Source organism: Python bivittatus, unplaced genomic scaffold (assembly GCF_059951505.1).
Source record: "Python bivittatus isolate LINGU-HERP-01145 unplaced genomic scaffold, Pbiv_v1 ctg000700_np1212, whole genome shotgun sequence".
Taxonomy (NCBI): domain Eukaryota; kingdom Metazoa; phylum Chordata; class Lepidosauria; order Squamata; family Pythonidae; genus Python; species Python bivittatus.
The window spans coordinates 5,278,827-5,298,007 of NW_028277098.1; the positions used below are offsets into that span (position 1 = coordinate 5,278,827).

General features: G+C 39.6%; 1 protein-coding gene across 1 annotated transcript in view; it reads left to right on the top strand.

The window, feature by feature from the left end:
• The first annotated feature begins 205 nt into the window (after positions 1 to 205).
• The window catches only part of BRINP2 (BMP/retinoic acid inducible neural specific 2), a 44,979-nt gene continuing 26,003 nt past the window's right edge, over positions 206 to 19,181 (top strand). Inside the window, exons 1-2 of the mRNA XM_088153299.1 lie at positions 206 to 472; positions 15,747 to 15,937. Coding sequence (XP_088009425.1) covers positions 207 to 472; positions 15,747 to 15,937 — 457 coding nt within the window. The 5' untranslated portion in view covers position 206. The remainder of the gene's footprint in view (positions 473 to 15,746; positions 15,938 to 19,181) is intronic.

The window sequence follows — 19,181 nt, forward strand, 5'->3', positions numbered from 1 at the left end:
TGTTTCAGCTGGAATCCATGTTCAGAAAAACATCTACACTGCAAGTGTTTGGTTTGATGGGTCACAGATTGTGCAGGACTACCCATTGTATCTCATGTATAATTTATTTCCTTATCCTTGTTCCTTCCTAATATAGGAAATCCTGAAGGAGTACCAAGAAGGAAAGAGTGGTGAGAGAATGAAGAAGCCAACTGAGCAGGAGAAGCATGAGGTGGCAGCGCGACACTCGATTTAATGGTCTCTGGCTGATGGTCCCATGGTTCTCATCAGTATTGGTCCTGATTCTGGGATTCTGGGGCCTGGCTACAGCTGTTGTCACACCACATGAGCAGCATGCCTCAACTGCCTCCTCCAGCCAAGTACCACTGGACTGGTTGCTTACTGATCGAGGACCATTTCACCGAGCCCCAGAGTATGTTGACTTCATAGAGCGCTATCGGCAGGGTTTCACCACTAGATACAGGATCTATCGGTAAGCCATATAGACGAAATAAAACTGCACAGACTGTAACACTTCATAATATTCTTTATGTCGAACTGTTATGGAATAGCAGTATAAAACAGTATAGATTTGCAGTATTGGTACATGCCATGTCTTTATATCTATAAGTACCAGAACAGCCTTATAGTGAGGAGCAGTGTATGGTAGTTGCTAGCTCAAGTGGCACGTTTGGGACATTCAGGTGGAACAGTGGAAGGCAATCAGATAAAGCCCATAGGGACCAATTCAGTAGAGTTTCTGTAGAAGGACCACCAAAAGAAATGGAAGTCATAATCATAATACCATGTTACAGCTATTTATTCAGCAGCCTTTCCCAATCTGGCACTTTTCAAATGTGTTGGAACTGAAATTCCTGGCTAATGTGCAAACTTCAGTAGAGCTCGAACATAAATTTTTAATTGATTGGGACGATGTTAACTTATTGTGGGAGGAGAGTGTCTTGTTGGATATTCAACTGGACATGAAAGGTATCTGATGCTATCTCATATGGAATATAGTAGAAAAGCTATTAATCCTCCCCTGAATATTTCTTGCATTCCATCATCTTTGTTTTGCAAGGTTTAATCCACTTCATTCAAGTTCAGTAGCAATTCATGGGCAGAATGAATAGAACACTATTGGCCAGCCTTCTCCAACCTCTGCTTTGTAAATATTGTGGGTTACAGCTCTTAGTGTTCCCAGCTGTAGACCCAAAATCCAGTAACTGTAGTCTCAATATCCAGGGTAGAGTGGAATTTCTGTTCTAGAATTTCTGAGACTGGTTTTTGACCGTTCCAAGATTATCCTGGAAATATTTTAATTTGATATTGATAGACATTAGTAATATGATGGATCAATATAACCAAATTAGTTTAGGTGGCCCAAGATCCAACAAAAGATTATTCAGTTATCTGCTTCATAACTGATACCTATATTGGAAAAAAATAGCATTTGTTCAACATAACTTTGTCATCTTTAAATCTGATTTATGTTTTGGACTGACATTTGATTTTTCTTCATGTCTGAAAAGCAGCATTTCCAAACTTTTTAAATAGGGACTTCTTCCAAATTCACTTGACTCCTTCCCTTATCACAGCAACAAATTGGGAAAAAGAAAAGATTGTTATACATATGGTACTCACATAGCATGCTGTTCTGTTTAAGGATGACTGTGCTGGCTGGAAGATAATGGGAGTCTGTCTAACACCTCTGTAGTTGGGGAAAGCTGATTGAAAGGCTAAGGTACTAAATGCATTCCTGATACTGGAAGAGAAACCTTACATTAGTGTTTCTCAAACTTGGCAAGTTTTAAGATGTGTAGACTTCAGCTCCCAGAATTGCTGGCTGGGGAATTCCAGGAGTTGATGTCCACACATCTTAAAGTTGCCAAATTTGAGAAATACTGTCTTACGTGAATGACACAAGATCCTCCAGTATGAGCATTCGTGTTCTTCAGTAAGAGCAGAGGCCATCTAATTCAAAGGGTTACTATATCATGGAACTTTGTATGCACACATATTAAGCTTTCTTCATATTCCATAGTTTGAGAACCACCGCTATGAAAGGCAAAAGGAGAAAAAGGGGACAATATCAGATTAAAAAAAAACCCCGAGCAAAATGCATTTTTGAAGAACTTGTTTAACCCATAATACCAATGGTGTCTGCTAATACTAAATTTGGTGTAAGTAAGGAGCTTCTGGAATCCAGCTTGATTTTCATAAGCCAGTATTTAGGGACCCCTTTGAATAGAACATGCCATTTAACTATGAAACATTGTGGTAGACACTTCAATAGCTCTTGTCAAAGCAAATGAGCAAAGCCTGTTTTATGGGGCAGGATAAGAGCTTGTTATATTATTTTTAGTATGTTGTGGTTATTTGCTTGCTCACTGGTTTTCTAACTTTGGCAAGCTGCAACAAAGCTGTCAGGCATCAAATTAGATTGGAAAAACAACCATTTAAAATTGTCAATTCCTTTGCTTCTTCCAAATCAGCTCCCTCCAAGAAGGATTATTAGAGTTACTCATTACTTCTATGCCACACATAACATCATTATGAATTGTTAGGCCTGTGTAATGCTTTGGATTTAATTCCAAAAGGTGGTTCAAAAGGTAGGACCTGTGTGCAACTCCTTAAAGCAGCTGTTTCCCCTCCCAGGAAAAAGATGTATAACACCTTTTTAGAAACACAGCCCTATTAAATAAAATGGTTATTTTTTTCTGTGTTAGTATTTCCACGCAGCCCTTAAAATGCATTGACAGTAGAAGAAATTAATTCCAATGCAGATTGATATGTGAACATTTCTGCCTGGCAAATCTTCAGAAAAGTATGGAAGCATGGGAAGAGAGAAACTGCTTAGGTTAATTACAATATTATGGACAGTATAGAAATAAAGGACTTAACTAAAGCTGCACGTGACATTGGTCAAGTCACACTTAGTTACCTAATTTGCTTGGACTGGACTTTTGAGAGCCCTAAAAATGTTCCCAGGGGCAAGAAGAGCAACCGGAGCGGTTTGCAGGCAAGGCAAGGCAACTCGGAGCCTCTCCCCAGCAGTTTATCTCCCCTTAAGCAACTACTTGCCCTTGCTTCCCCGCCCCTAGTCTGGGGATATTTTGCTAAATGTTTACATATTTCTAAAACATGTTGGTAACCTCTGGCCCAGGCTGCATGTGGCTCCTGACCCCTCTTTTTGTGGCCTCTGAGCCCACTCTGACTGCAGCAATAAATTGTGGTAGTCCAGTTCTGCATAATTTCCTGCCATTTTAAGACACAAGGTAAGTCTACTATAGATGCTAAGTAAGGACTAACAGAATTAAAAAAGAAAAGGAGGAACAAAAACAATACACACTGATACCCCTTCTCTCTCTTTCTCTCTCTTCCTCTCTCTAGCCTGGGAAAAATAGCCCTAAAATCCTTGTCTTGCCATGTGTTTGACATGGCCTAATGCAACATCATTGCTCCATTCTTTGCGGCACTCACTTGATACTCCACCCCCTTAAATGCTGCCTTGGCCACCAAAAGTTTGCTCCACTCTGTTGTAAATGGATACATAAGTGGAGCTAAACTACAGATGGAGAAAATTGGCTGGCAGTTCTCCTTTTCCTTATGTGTTTCTAAAATTCCTCCCTTTCTCTCTTGAAGTCTTGCTTTCTCAAGCTGAGGGTGGGGGTGGGGGTTACTGGCAATGAACAAAGCATGTTGTTTTGCTGTGATGATTTGTTTAATGGGAGGCAATGTGAATTACATTGAATGCGTTTGAGAGGGAGAGAGAAATATCATCTTTCAGCTTGAAAAGCATAATGCCTATTGTGGATAATGTTTACAGTCATGATATGCATAACGTTTATGGTCAGAAAGGTTGACTACTTGCAATTAAATCCAGAGTTAGAGAATTATAAATGAAATTATCTTTCCTCGTATATAAAATAGTTAGGTACAAGAGTACAGAATGGGTCTAGTAAACGTTATCTCCCAGCCCTCCTGGTGTACCAGCTAATGAAGAGCTCTAGGTGAGCTATAGAGCACAAGAGATCAGATTAAGTTCATGGTATTACCAATTAGGAAGCAAGATGAAGAAAATTTATACTGCATGATAACCCTGGAGAATTACTAGGATACCTTTATAGGGGATCAGACAAATGAAGGGGGATAATCCATGTCTACGTACAAGCCAAGAGAACTATATATGAAAGCTATCATATCATATTCGAAGCAAAATACCTTTGCACCTTAATTGTTGGTTCCATTGTGCTCGTGGTCTGGTTCTCTGTTAACATTTGATCAGCCATTGTGGGGACATAATCCAAAACTAGATAAAACTTTTGGTTCATTCCACAGTAGATTGTTTAATTTTTAACTGATGGTTAAATCAGTTTAACTTATAAACTCATAAATAACTAAATATTTAACTTAACTCAAGCAATTGCCTATCATAGTAAACAGCAGATGGAACAGTGTCCTGAGTTGTTATAAGGCAATTCCATGTGTTCCATATTCCATATTCCATTCCATATTCCATATTCCATATTCCATATTCCATATTCCATTCAATGCAGTAGCAAAATCAGTGTTTTAAGTTAGACACTATCAAAACATTAGCAGGTTAGAGTAAAGCTGTAAGCAGACCCAGGGTCAGTTTTGCCAGTATCTTGTATCATGCTTTCAAAATGTGGATTCAAGAAGCTTTCTAGTTCATTCTGTTTATAGCCACATTGCTTGTAAGCATAGAAACAAAATTCAGAGCTAGAAGATACAGTATAGCTGTAATTGGTTACTTGAGATTGGAGCAGAAGAGAGAGAGAGAGGGAAAGAGAGAAAGGGAGGGAGGTGACTGGAGCAGAAAACATGTATTTATTTGCATTATTGTATGCCACTCATTCCTGAAGGCTCTGAGCAGCTAACAATCCAAAATATCCTAGAAAAAGTTGATAAAACTTGCAGTAAGTTTTATAGGCATTTATAAAAAATTGTTCTTAGTGCCACTTTCTTTTTCAATAGCTATGTCTTTGGGGAGTTACTAAGTGTAGAGAACTTGCTCCTTTGTTTGCAATGAGAGAAGAGCTATTACTGGGTTTTTCTAATACATTTCAAAGATCAATTACATAGTTTATTCCAATGCTTGTCTTAGAGAGGAAAGCACTGTTCAGAGGCTGAGATTTCTGCCATTACTTGGGAAGCACATTTTGGTTCCCTATATAATCCCCCTCTCTCTATTGTGCACTCCCCACTGGTTAGTGATTGCACTATTCCCCTGGGACCTCTGGACTCCCAACTGAAAATTATTAAATTAATTAACCAACTAAAATATAGGAAAGCACCTGATAGTGACTCAGTTCCATTTGAGTTACTAAAGACAAATACTGACAGGTGGGCCCCTACTTTGGCCTCCCTTCCACCAGACTCTGCTGGAAGCTACCTTCAAAGAGCAGTGGCTTCTTCGTCTAGTCTGGATGCTACATGAAAACACCATTGCCCAAGTTAGATGTGACAGTGCCAAGCAGCTTACTGTGGATACCCCAACAACCAAAGGGAGGAAATGGCTGTATTTTGCCCCCCCCCGCCGCATTTTGTTTAATATCTATTTGAAATTGCATCAGCCATAACTAAAAGGGAATTTCAACACACACACACCCAACCTCAAAGACAGACATTTTGCAGTGTTGCTTTAAGCAAGCAATGAAGTCATCCCTTCACTTTCTCTGGTCAGTCTTAGGAGGAGTCTCCAGGGCTTGGTGGACTACCATAGGAAGGAAAGGCTCATAATGAATTACTCCAAAATTAAAATGATGGTATTTTTAAGGGGACTTAGGTGCCCCAAATTCCACTGGCAGATTGATAATAAACAGATGGAGCAAGTTTCTGCCTTTAAATAGTGGGGTATAGTATTCCAGGGCTATATATTAAAGCTGTCTCTGACAAAGGGAATGACACTGCCAAGACAATATTGGGCTTTTTCCATTCCAGGGCTGGTAGGTCCATTCTGGCTCCCTTATATCTGTTTAAGGCTAAACCTGTGTCACAAATGCTTTACAGCTCACAGTATATATGTGAATATAACACCCTGAAATTCCTAGAGACTGGTGCAGGTTTTTGCATGCTCTCTTTCACCAATCCCATGTGGTGCCTCAAGTCACTGATCCATGCTGAATCAGGAATGGTTCCCCTTCAGGGTTCCTCCATTTGTTGCCTCTCTTACTGGCTAAAGCTCTTTTTCAGCAGCTGTTCACTGATTAATTCATTCTGACAACTCCCTTCCATGATGAAAGACAAAAGTCCTGGCCAACCGGCATTTCTGTGGTCCTTTCTCTAATATCTGTTGCTTTTAGGTCTATAGAGAGACAAATTAGAAATCCACCAATGAATTTTTGATACAGCAAAGCAGATGGATTGGTAGGCTACTGGCAGGTTCTTGATTGGAACCTGCTTGTATCACAGAGCAAAATCATCTCCCCTACAGCGATACTGGAGGGTAGGTACAGGAAAATCCCTTTTATAGAGAGAGTCTGTCCTTGTAATCTGAGTGAGCCTGAAACCCTTGTCCACATTTTCTTCCACTGCTCCTTGTACAACAGCATATGCTCTATCCTTTTAACACTCCTTTCCACTAGAATTCAATCCTCTTGAAGGATCAGAATTCAACAGTTATGAATAGAGTGGCTAAATTTGTACTGGTTAGTGAGAAGAAATAAATTTGTATTGGTTAGTGAGAAGGAAAATACTGTTTTGACCTGATATTGCTGATATTTTGTTACTAGTTTTCTAGTTTTATTCACTTTTTTTTGGTTTTGTTTTTAGGCTTTTAAATTTATTTTTATCTTTCTTTGTATCACATTTGCATTTTATTTTACTTTTTTACTTTTTATTTGTTTTTCTAGTTGCTGGTCACAGATCGTATTTGTTACTAAACAGAAAACCTTCTGTTTCTTCTCCTTCATCATCAGCACCACCATCATCATTATACCTGCTTGGGGAACACATCCCCAAGTCAAAAACAGTATAAGGGGGTGGGATGAGCATGGTAGAGCTGGTCTCCTGGCACTGTATGTACATGAATGAGAAGAAGAATCTTGCAACATAATATGTAAAGGGCTTCTGCTAAACAGTATTATGGGGCTCTAATATGAAACAATGTAAATGCAGCTTTGCTGCATCAAATTAAAAATTTACCTAGTCTGCAGAACTAACAAACGTGATACAAAAGAATATGCTTGGAGCTTCTGAAAGATGCTCCATGTACAGTTTTAATGCTTCATGGTGATGCATGTTCAAGGCTTATCAGTGCTATACATATGTTGCAAACCCTGTGCATTTCATATGTCTATAAGGCATAATGATATGCTGAAGGTATTTGCACCTGTGCAGTGCAACTCATTCAGAGACAACAAGTTTCCAAAGACTGACCTATAAACTAAGATTATGAAATAAAATAAGCTCAGTTTTATAGAATCTCCTCAGGAGTAAAAATCTATTCACAAAGATTAGGGATATTATTCAGCGAGATTTATGGATAAAGCATGGATCATCCCTTGGAGCAGTTGGGGTTGGAGTTAATGTGTTTGAAAACCCACTGGGTTTTTAAAAATGCAGGCAGAAAGGATAACAGCTTTAACAAGAATTCTTAAAGTAGCAAATAAGAAGCTGGGAGATACAGAACTCTGTATTACTCACTTGAGGTGTAACCTGATGCTCCTAAGGCAAATGAAGATGGTGTCACCTTTTCCAACCCTCAGTGCCATCTTTAGGAAAGCCAGAGCCAATAAAAAAGTAAAGATTTCTAGGGAAGAAAAATTTAATACACTATTCTTTTAAGGCAGTTAAAATGATTGCTCTGGGCATCTGGAAAAACTGGGTGCTGTCTGCCAAGGATAGCTGTTTATGAATCTGTCTTTGTCATGGTTTCACTGAGATAAAAAGATGGCAGAAAAAATATAGGCTTCAGGAAGTAGAGCGGAAAGTAAAAAATATTGTGCATAATCAGGCACAATGAAACAAGTGTAGGTGGCTTTCCAAAAGCAATCCTTTTCCGTTTAAAAATTAACAATACCTTCTGGCATGAGCTTATCAAATGCATGACGTGTTTACCTGAGTTACAGGCATATGTATAGCTGGTGGTTATTGTAAGCTTTGAGGGAAACTGAATTTGAAAGCAGCTGTTAGTGCTCAGGAGTATGCTGGGGATTATGCCATTTAGTCCACTGGGGTGTGCGTGTTTTCATTGTCTGTGTTTTTAGGTTTGGAAATGGGTTTTTAAAGCAAAGAAATAGATACATTTCTGAACTTTTTAATAGTAAATAAACAGACAATGGGCTGAACTGGCTTAGACAGTACAGTAGTAGGGGTTTGTTTGGGCAAGGTCGTAGAGCAGGTTAGATTACAGTTGCCGTATCATACTGTGTCCAAATAGAAACACTGGCTACCTACTTCACAAGGCTGCTATTAACAATGTTAGCCATCCCGAGGTTGTCGCTTTGAAGTGCCTGGTTCAGCCATTTCCTGCAGGCCAAGGGTTGCAGCCTCTTGCTCTGCAAAGCTTTGGCGTCAGTGGTGACTGCAGGGGTTGTAAAAAAACCCAGCAACAATCAAGATGGCGGTTGCACTGCCGTATCCCTGCAGATACCACTGCTGTAATTCTCATCTCAAGGCTAGGTGCAGGTGGTCCTCCTGTTAGGCAGCCATGGTAGTTACAGTGAGGGTTTAAAGGATGTCACTTTTACCTGCTCTACCTTCCCTAAGCTAACTGGCTGCCTTCAGGCTTAGCAGTAGTGGTGGAGTCAGCTTCTGGGCATAGAAATTGGGGTGGGGAGAAGAGAGAACCTTCTTGTCTTTATACAGCTAGCAACCAGCCTGGACTGGAATTGTTCCAGGTTGGCTTTATTAATAAAGGAGAGGAGTTAGTGATATGGTTGCTTCCCCTGCTGGTGTAGCCAGACACCTAGGCTAGATAAATGCTGTTGTGTGGCACAAGCCAGGATTCCAGGTTCAGATGTCATGAAGAGCAGTCCTGGTTAAATATGAAGTGAATGTGAGTGGGCTGTGTTCACCAGCATATTGCTTGTTCTTTTTATTGAATGCTGCCATTCTGTTCTCATGTGCTGGCCTCTGTTTCTTTCCCATGAGGGGAGAATCATTACACAGAAGGTGTCTGAAGGAATTGTGGTGTGAATTTAGCTCCATGCAGTGGTTAGAAAGGAGGCCAACCATGTCCTGATACTTGATAATATCTTGGTATTTGGCAGCTTTCCAAATGGACATGTATTTGTTTTGCTAAGCAGCTTCTTTTCAAATCAGCCTGCTTCTCCCCTTTCATTGTTCATGCAGGTTGATGTGATTTGGCTTTGTTTACTGATTTTTAGCTAGTGGGAAGAAAGATGGAAGATGGAAGTAGGCACCACAGGTCATGATGAACACATTTCAGCCAGGAAGATTTTACAGTACTCGCTTATAAGTGCCTAGCTCTAATCAGTGCTGTCTATTCCTCACTTTAATGAGCATCATCAAAGCCCACCTAATTATTCCTGAAAGAATTGTGTGTCTCTACCATTATAAGTGCCCTAACAGCCGGGAGTTAGGTTGGGAAAAGAGACAGGAAAGAAGCAGCTTCTGCAAGGCAGTGCCTGACAACTGCAGCATCTCTGGCACCAGAACCTGAGCTTTGCCTGTTATTATTCTCTGAAGCCCTTGAGACTGCCGGTGAGGGGAGGACAGGCAGAGTAGTGGTTCCTTCTCCACCTGCCTACCCATTCTCCCTTTCCCCTGGGGACCACTACTTCTCTTGAGGTAGAACTGTGACGGAGATGGCGGGGAAGAGAGAACCCCCCTGGGACTATGCTTGCCTCAATCTTTCCATTCTAATCCTTTGTGGTTTCTCTGAGAACAGTACAGGTACGGATAGGCAACCGACCCCATTGTGTGTTAATTTGAAAACAGGAAACATACCTGCAATATTGGAAAGGGCAAGATGCTTTGCAAACTTTACTACAGAGCAATATTTGTTACTTTTTAATAGAATTAGCCCTCTCTCTCCTTTCTCCAATGAGGTTTTCACAGTGGTAGGTCAAAGAGTGAACATGGCAGAGGTGAATTTTAGCAAGTTTTTCCTTTTGATGCCAGCATTTCCATATTTGAACCTAAGAACTGATACACCAAGGAAGCCCACAAGCAGGGCCTGAAGGCAGCCATTGGTGCTCAGAATTACGCTGGGGCTTCTACCACATACTCTATTTTTTTAGGTGTATGTATGTACAGGTAGTCCATGACTTATGACCACAATTGGGACTGGAACTTCCATCACTAAGGGATGCAGTTGTTAAGTAAGTCACACCCAATTTTGCAACCTTTTTTGCCACAGTCGTTAAGTGAATCATTTCAGTCATTAAGCAAATCACATGGTCATTAAGCGAATCAGGCTTCCCCAATTGATTTTGCTTGTTAGAAGCCCCCTGGGAAGGTCATAAATGGTGATCACATGACCCTGGGACACTGCAACCCTTGTAAATACATGCCGGTTGCCAAGCACGTGAATTTTGATCACATGACCACAGGGATGCTGTGACAGTCATAAGTGCAAGGACCGATCACAAGTCACTTTTCCCAGCTCTGTCGTAACATTTAACGGTTGTTAAATGAGTGGTCGCAAGTCGAAGACTACCTGTATGTGTATCTCCGTGGATATGTGTCTATCTCTCTGTATTTTATGTGTACTATCCTGAAGAGTTTTTAGCAGAAAGTCATGGATTAACTTTGTAGTAAATACAAAGATAAATAGTTGAGCTGACTTAGATTCAAAATGCGGGGATTTTTCAGGGCAGGGTGGGGTGTGGAAAGTTGTCTACAGCCTTCAATATAGAATTCTGTAGGAAGAAGGTGGGCTGAGTCATGTTTGAAATGTCTTGAAAAATGGTGAGGCCAGCCTTAGGAATTGTCGTCTTGTCAATGAAATGGTAGTAGATTCAGCCTGCAACCTTCATTCACTTAAGAACTCTGGGCCCGGGTCTGTGTGTGCACGAACACATGCAGGCACTTCTTGGGGGTGCATCTGGTAGATCTTATGTGAAAGTGCATGTGAACATGCAGAGGCATTTGCTGCAGGTGTTCAAGCTCTTTCAAAAATCAGGACAAGTGCTGCCAGAGTGAAATAATAATGTCATATATCGCCTTTATCCTATTTCTGTGTTCTTCTACTATTAAAAAATAAATATCAAAACTTGTACTTTGAATACATATTTGCATTTTACTTTCATATCAAATATTAATTCTTTTCCAAGATATAAATCTCTAACATATTCTATTCTAAAACACACAATTTATCTACATTTTAATTTTCTTATGGGCAGCTTTACAAAGGTCAGAAGGTATCATCTGAAAAGTTACCATATTCTGAAAATGTGGATCAAATGAAATACTCAAGAATAACAAGGGAATAAATGTGGGACCCAAAGGACTATCTTGATATGGAAAGAAAAACTTGCTTTACACATTGCTGTCTAAACCATAACATAATTTGTTTGTGTTTAGCATATTGGGCAAACATAGCCAATGGTGATTTATTCAGTAAACATGGTTAAACAAACTATGATTTGGTATGCTATGTGAACCCCATCTGAGTCCGGTGGTATAACATTGCCCGATAACAATGTTCACCACAAGACCTGGAGACATTCAGGAAAATGAAAAGGGGATAGGCACAGTTGTCTTTCCAACCATTGTATTTCTTGACAGTCATTGTAGTCTATCAACTGCTTTGTTACTACCTAGGGGAACTGAGATAATGGGTTTCCATATATTACACATGACTCTTTTTTTGCACTGGTACATATATGTCTTTGGGGACATATATGTCTTTGCACTGGTACATATATGTCATTACCTGTGTTCACACAAACTTGCCCACAGTTAACATAATCCCATTTTTCTTCTTGTCTGGGTTTGCATGACACCTTGAGCCATCAGTTAATCAGAATTGCTGGGTTCACATGACTTGATAGGCTAAAGTTTAATTAGATTGCCAATCAATGTGTCATGCAAACACAGCCATTCTCTCTCCATCTAACAAACATGAAGGATTCCTGTGAGGATAGACATACCCCTTTCCCCAACATGACATACTGACTAAATTAAGCCTCTGCCAAAGATAAACATGTTGACACTCAGTAATTTCACATATATGAACATAAAATCTGCCGCCCATCCAGGAACTCTTATGGTATGTGCCAACCAGGCCTCAGCTTCAGAGGTGGCACATACTCTTCACACTGGTGACTGGCATGAAGATGATTTCAACAGACCGCTGTATTCTCCAAACAATGCCTCTGTAAACAATGATTGGCCAATTTCATTCTAATTTTGAAAATTTCAGGGTAATTAAAACCAGGCAATGGCTTGCAAACACTTTAATTAAGTCTGATTGGGAAAGATGGAAGGGAAGCAAGGGAGTACAGGATGATTGGCAAAGCCAGAAGTAATACAGAGTCCCAAGATGAATATATGAACACTAACCACAAAACTACCAAAGTAGCTTTTAAGGCACATTTAGCACAAGGGGAGATAGAGACATTGGAGCTGAGTTGAAAGGACAGTTACACAATTGGCAGACTGTTGCATTGTTCCCCAAACTTCTGACAGCTGACGCTTTTCTAAATTTCTGCTAAATGCTCATTGTTGTCCCCATGAAAATAAGAGGGCTAGAAATAAGGATTAAATGTCCTCTGTGAAATCTTTTCTTTTTCTACCTGAGACACTGTCATGATTGTTCCTGCTGAGAGAAAGGTTGTGCAGAAGTTCCATGGCAAATGGAGCTTGTTCTCAGTTCTTTTATGTCCCTCACGCCAAATAAAGATGTATTGGAATTCATGATCATATTGTGTGAAATTTCGATGTAACACTCTGCTACTTTAATACTATTTGACTCCAAAATGTCAAAGTACCAAAGTGCAAGTACTAGAAAATTCATAGTTGTGCAAATTACAGCCACATTCCATTGTGCAGCTTTGTGCCCATCTTTCCTCAGAAAAATTCCTGCAGATCCAGGCTGACATTTGATTATCATTTTAAGCTGAAAACGTTGGGAGTGAAATATTGGTCCTATTGTTTGCAAAACAGGTATTCAACCTCTGATCGAGTACAAGAACTAGAGTTGTACTGCTTTGTATAACATTCCGCTGTGTAGCAACATTATATATTTGTATAGCAACACCTTCTCTCCCCAAAAGAAAAATGTGACATAGATTACTTTTTAAACGGATTATGCTAAATAAGAGAAAAACCTGCACATTGTCTTAATTTGCATAATTTATGGCAGCTGTACCACGATATACTGTATGCATTCTTTTGAAGAGATATTTAATCAATAACAATAGGAAAAGCAAGTGTAATTTTCACTGTACAATGCTTGCCTTGACACTGATTTTGATCATTTGGTTGGCATATACCACACACAATAGGTGTTTCTTGTAACCTTTCCAGAAAGTTCAAAAAATACTTTCTACTTCACTGACAAACAGTTTTAAATCAACCTCTATGAAGTTACTCTACGCTGGGTGAGATCACCTTTCTGTTCAGCTCAGTGGACCATGCTCTGTTCAGAAATGTCTTTCTCCGAGGTATGCTTTTCCTAATATTGCTACCTGATATTCTAGATCTAAAAGTTTTAAGAGTGCTAGCTTGATCTAGCCTGGTTCCCTGAAAAAATAAATCTTGGAGTGTACTGCTTGCTATTCTTTTCCCCTCCAGACAGATATTTACTGAAACTACTACCATTCCAATTTATGATAATCCAATCTGGGTTCACTTACTTTTTCTTCAACCATGCTTTAATCCCAAATAATTCTAGTGAAAAAGAAATAAAAGCACTGAATTATTAATATGTTGACCAAAACTGAAGAAAAATTAAGTTATTTTTGTAATTGTAGTATATCTATAACAGCTAAAAATAAATGTGATAGGGATGGGTTGTGGTTACATCAGACATAAAATTTAAAATCTTAAAATCATATGTCCTTGATCAGCAACTTGCAAACATATTTTTGGGTACATTAACCATGTTGGTCTCTTTACAGGATTTATTCTGGTGTAGGTTTTGGTAGCGTGTGAAGTAATATCCTCAGGCTGAATAGTTAAAGACTATTTAATTGTTAGTTAAAGACTAACTATTCACTTTAACTAATATTTAGTTAAGACTAAACATATGCAAAATAAATCTAATAATCACCCTTAACAACTGAAGATGATACTTTATGTATTTAATGATGGTTGTAGTTCACAAAACGTTGTAGCATGATACATTTATTATTTTTAAAGTATCATAAACTTTTTTCTTTTTTCCACATACACATACAAAATTCCAGCTGTACAAATTCATTTGTCCAACTCTTATGTATTGTGGAAAACAAAGACTCCTGTCCTAGTTCTCACATGAGAGCAGTGCGATAGAGTGTTTCAGTTCTTTCCCATTTTGCTCCTCCTTGGCAACCAGGGATGATAAGCGGTATGATAGCATGCTGTCTATTCAGCACTTGCCTTACTAACAGTCAGAAATCATTTACTCGAAAGAAGTTCCCTCATTATCATTTACTATTTTACACGCTGAACTCTCACGCATAATTAGCAATCTTTTTTGACTTCTTCCCAGTTAGCCCACAGTCCTGATATTCTTTAGTGGTCTCCCATCCAAAGTCCATTACCCAGGCCTACTTAGAATTTTTTTTTTTTTAAATCATTCAAGGTCACTGCTTGCTTTGGGACTGTAGAAACCCTACTTTTGGAGAGCCAAGCAGAATGAAAAGTGGGAGGGAATGTTAAGAACATTGGCTGGAAATTCCCACCCATTTCATAATTTTGGAAATTCCCTTGCTTGTGATTGCTGCTGTTTCCACCAGGTCTATAATAAACACTCTTTCTATTTGGTAATCAAGTCATACCTATGAGGTCACCTTTTTTTCAGTCACTCACATTTCATGTCCTGCTGGAGTCTTGGGCTTGTGAAGCAACTCCCTATGCAGCAGGGAAGTTGAAGGCTCATACTCAAGGGAACATCTAAATTTTTTGTTTGTTTGTTTGTTTGAAATAATCAAAGACAGATATGGAATGGAATCCCAGGCAGGCCTAATCATAAGGAAGTCTTACTAACTTGAAGGAGGCTTTCCCCCTAATCAGTTGGTTAGAAATGTAACTTTAATTATACACCTCTGGTGTGATTTCCACATATGGCATTAGTTTTTAAACTAGTTTGCGTGTAACATTTTTCTGCATTCTCAGGTAGGTGAAAGATGTGGATAAATTCTGGAAACATCAGCAGCTTAAAGGGACAATGAGGATTAATATTAAAAGTATTTTATTCAGAGTCAGGTCACTGGTCCATTTAACCTGGTGCCAATGTGATGTTTATCAGCTGTCTACCATTGTAGACAGACTTCATTCTTCCAGTCTGAAAAACGGAAATTAAGCATCAGTTCAGCAGTAAATTCAGTCTGTTGAACGTCTGTATGAGGAAAATATTCAGCTGAAAATATTCAAACATTAAATATGTTTCCACTTTTATCTTCCTACCAGGTCATATCGCAAATTAAGGTCTACTTATAAACAGCTGTGTTCTGAAATCTGAAATCCCCCAAATACTCAACAGGATTGAACAAATTATTTTCAGCAGATTTCTGGAGGCTAGGACCTTGCTCTTTCTTTTTTTATTTACATTCCTAGAACCTCCTGGGTATGATGTGCTTAGTTTATGTCTGTTCTTTCTTCTATCTTCTCTTATTATTTTCTTCCAGAGAATTTGCTCGTTGGAAAGTCAATAACTTGGCATTGGAAAGAAAAGATTTCTTCAGTTTGCCTTTGCCTCTGGCTCCAGAATTCATCCGCAACATTCGTCTTCTGGGGCGCCGGCCCAGCCTTCAACAGATCACAGAGAACCTGATTAAAAAATACGGGACCCATTTCCTTCTCTCAGCAACTCTTGGAGGTAAACGTTTAGCTTTCCTCCCAAGTATTACACTCATAAATGATAGATTCAAGCTGTATCAGCAAAGATTATATTATATTAAAAATATTTCCTGATGCACAACTGCATTTGCAGTGGGCGAAATGTTCCTAAACGTAACAGCTCTGAGAGTTCAGACAATGTATTAAGATGAATAGTATTTATTCCTTAAATAAACTCAGGTGAGACAAAAAGAGTCACTAGTAAATTGCATGGAGTTACCTGCAAACATTTGTGCATAATATGTGGTCCTCTGAATATGTGTTTGGAAGCAGAGTCACTGCCTTCGGTGGGATTTGTTCTCAGGTAACATGCAAAGGGTTGCAGCTATGCAGCTCAATCCAGTTTTATTGAAAGCTATGCCATGCCAAAGCACAATGAAGAGATCCAGGGCACAATCAGAAAGATCAGATGTCCAAATAGCACGAATATATAGGGATTGTGTAGAAACTGTAGTCCATAGTGATAGTGCTTCTGCTCTACCTATTGCAGTGTCATATCCTGACAATATCTGTCATGATCACCACAACAGCCTTCCCCATCAGGGAACAGCACTTGTCTCCAGGAAAGATGTGTCTTAATAACATTTCCCTGCAACCTCCCTCTGAGAGCCACAGTCTGCAGCCTCACAACCATGCTGGCAAATATTTCCATCACTGTCAGCTCTTTAGAATCAGTCAGTGGCAGAAAGATATGAAACATTAGAATATGCCTCTCAGGCAACCTCCAACTGGTACTGCAGCCCAATGCTCTGTGCTCGAGAATGCTCCGCTTTCAGCTGACAGATCCAAGTTCAAATCTTTCTTTCTACCCCTAGAATATCTTTGCAGATAGCAATTCAATAGACAGCACTACAGTAATGGATAAACAGCCACGTGTTCCAAAGCTGTGGTTTGAATAAATGTTACCTCAAAGGTTCTTTCTCCTACTACCTGTGTTACCTTTCCTCACCTCCACCCCCAATAATTTGTGGAGAAGGGCATTACATTATTTGCTTTTCAGGTGAGCGGGTCCTAGAACTTAAAATAATACTTGCTATGATCCAAGGGACCCTGCCCCCAAAGGTGCAGCCTTTCATTGCCCCTCAGAATGACAGCTTGTCATTCTAGACGGTCACTTTCAAACCTTCATGGCTCCTGTTGGAATGTGCATGACAGCTAAGCTGGGTTGCTAAATATAAGTTACGGGCAACTTAGCTTTTAATGCATTAAAAGAAAAGCGGGGGGTGGGGGGGAAGATGTTTTAAAAAATTGAATCATCTTGTACGTATATACTGTAATTGTAAATAACAGCATGAAGCCAGTTGGGTGTCCTTGGGCCAGTCCCTCTCTCTTAGTCCTAGGAAATAGACAATGGCAAACCACTTCTGAAATCTTGCCAAGAAAATTGCAGGGACTTGTCCAGGCAGTTGTCAGGAGAACAACACTGACTCAAAGACACCTAAATCAATGAATAAATCTGTACTTTACCCACACAAACATTCACTCCTCCCAGTAATATTTCTGGCCCCTGGGAGGGGTTTCATATTTTTTGCTTCTCCCCGCTCCATTGCTAATGAGCTAAAAAAAAAAAAGAGTTGTAACTTTGAATAAGATGCAGTTTTCTATCCAGAAATAGCTTTAAGTAGAGAGTGAAGATACATGACCACTTCCTCAAGAGAAAAGGAACTAATTCTAGCTTTAGGCTGTGTATAACATGGTGGTCAAGAGAATTGCTGTAGAAGACAGTAGCCAAAGCAGTTCACACCTTTCTCTAGGGATTTATCACACTAGGATCGATTGGTGTGGAGAATTTGTGATTGATTAAAGCCAGAGTTCAAAGAAGGACTTAAAGCAGCAGTATGGATTTTTAAAAATCCATAAGTCACATCTAGTATTAGCAACAAAACAAGCTTGCCAAGTGACTAAAGACAATTAGTGATATTTCACTATGTGAATGATTGTTTGGTTTAAATAATACCTTTTCCATTGCCAGATTAACTTCACCTTTCCTCTTTTACCCACATTAACCATACTTTTTAATGCTATGATGTGTTAAAGGTGCCAACTACTGGGGCAACTAACTGAGTTTTTGCTTGCCATGTAAAATAATTCTCTCGGTTATTACTGGATTGAACTCTACTATGTAGCAAGACGTTTCCCAGAGGCAGGCAGATAACCTTAGTTACCTACTACTCAGTGAGAAATGATTGCAACAGATATTCTAATAGAGGTGTTTAGGCTAATGTTTTGTCAGGCAGGAACTTTAAGCAACATCAAGCATCCTGTGGATCGGAAGTTGGTCCATTTTTATTTGTAGCTCCAAGGGTTTTGGTCAGAGAAGGAAACTGCAATGTACTTTAGTGTGATACTTGCAAGGAGCCAGAATTTTCCAGGTCCAGGAAGGCTGTTGACATCCAAAGGCCCATTAGATACTAATGTCTGATAGGAAGGTTTCAGATCAGGATAACCTATATTGTTGAGAGATGACACCAGATTCATTATAAAATATTCCTATATTTCTTTCTCTGTGATTTTAAATATATGTTAAAAATGAAAGAAACTTCACCAACCCTATAGAAACTACAAGATGCTATTTAAATAAATGCAGGAAACTAATTTCTCAGTTAAAATGGATGAGAACAGACAATAAAGAGATCTCTTTCTTTACTTCTTCAGAGAAGGAATCCTATACTTTGGGGACAGTCAGAGTTGGCTCCCATTCTCAGGATTTGTTACAAATGTAGAATATGTAAGGTTTACCCCATTCGACTAGAGAAACTCTCGTGATGCGTGTGTTCAACAAAGAAGTTTACTCAAGCGTAACGTACGTAATTACAGACAAAGCCAGGACTGGCTTGGTACATCTTACAATACAATTTATAGTCCCCCCCATTCCCGCGCTTTGCTCCGTTGCTTGGTTACAAATCACCCGCAATAATCCCCCCCTTCACTGAAATGGCAGATTCAGTTCAGTTCTTTTGTCTCTTGATTGCTTTACCCCGCTGGTGTGGTCGTAGTCTTCGTTGGGTCTGCTGGTGTGGTCGTAGTCTTCGTTGGGTCTTTCTGTTGCGTCCAAAGCCGGGGTTTCCCAATCACGTGCTGATTGCTTTGCCTCAGGCCGCTGCTCACTCCTTTGTCTACAGTGGCCGAGGCTAATTGGTGCCGTTACAAAATATCCGCTTGCGGTTTTAGTTAAGCGGTCCCAGCTGGCCCATTAATCAGTTCGCGGTTTTCCCATTTCCCCT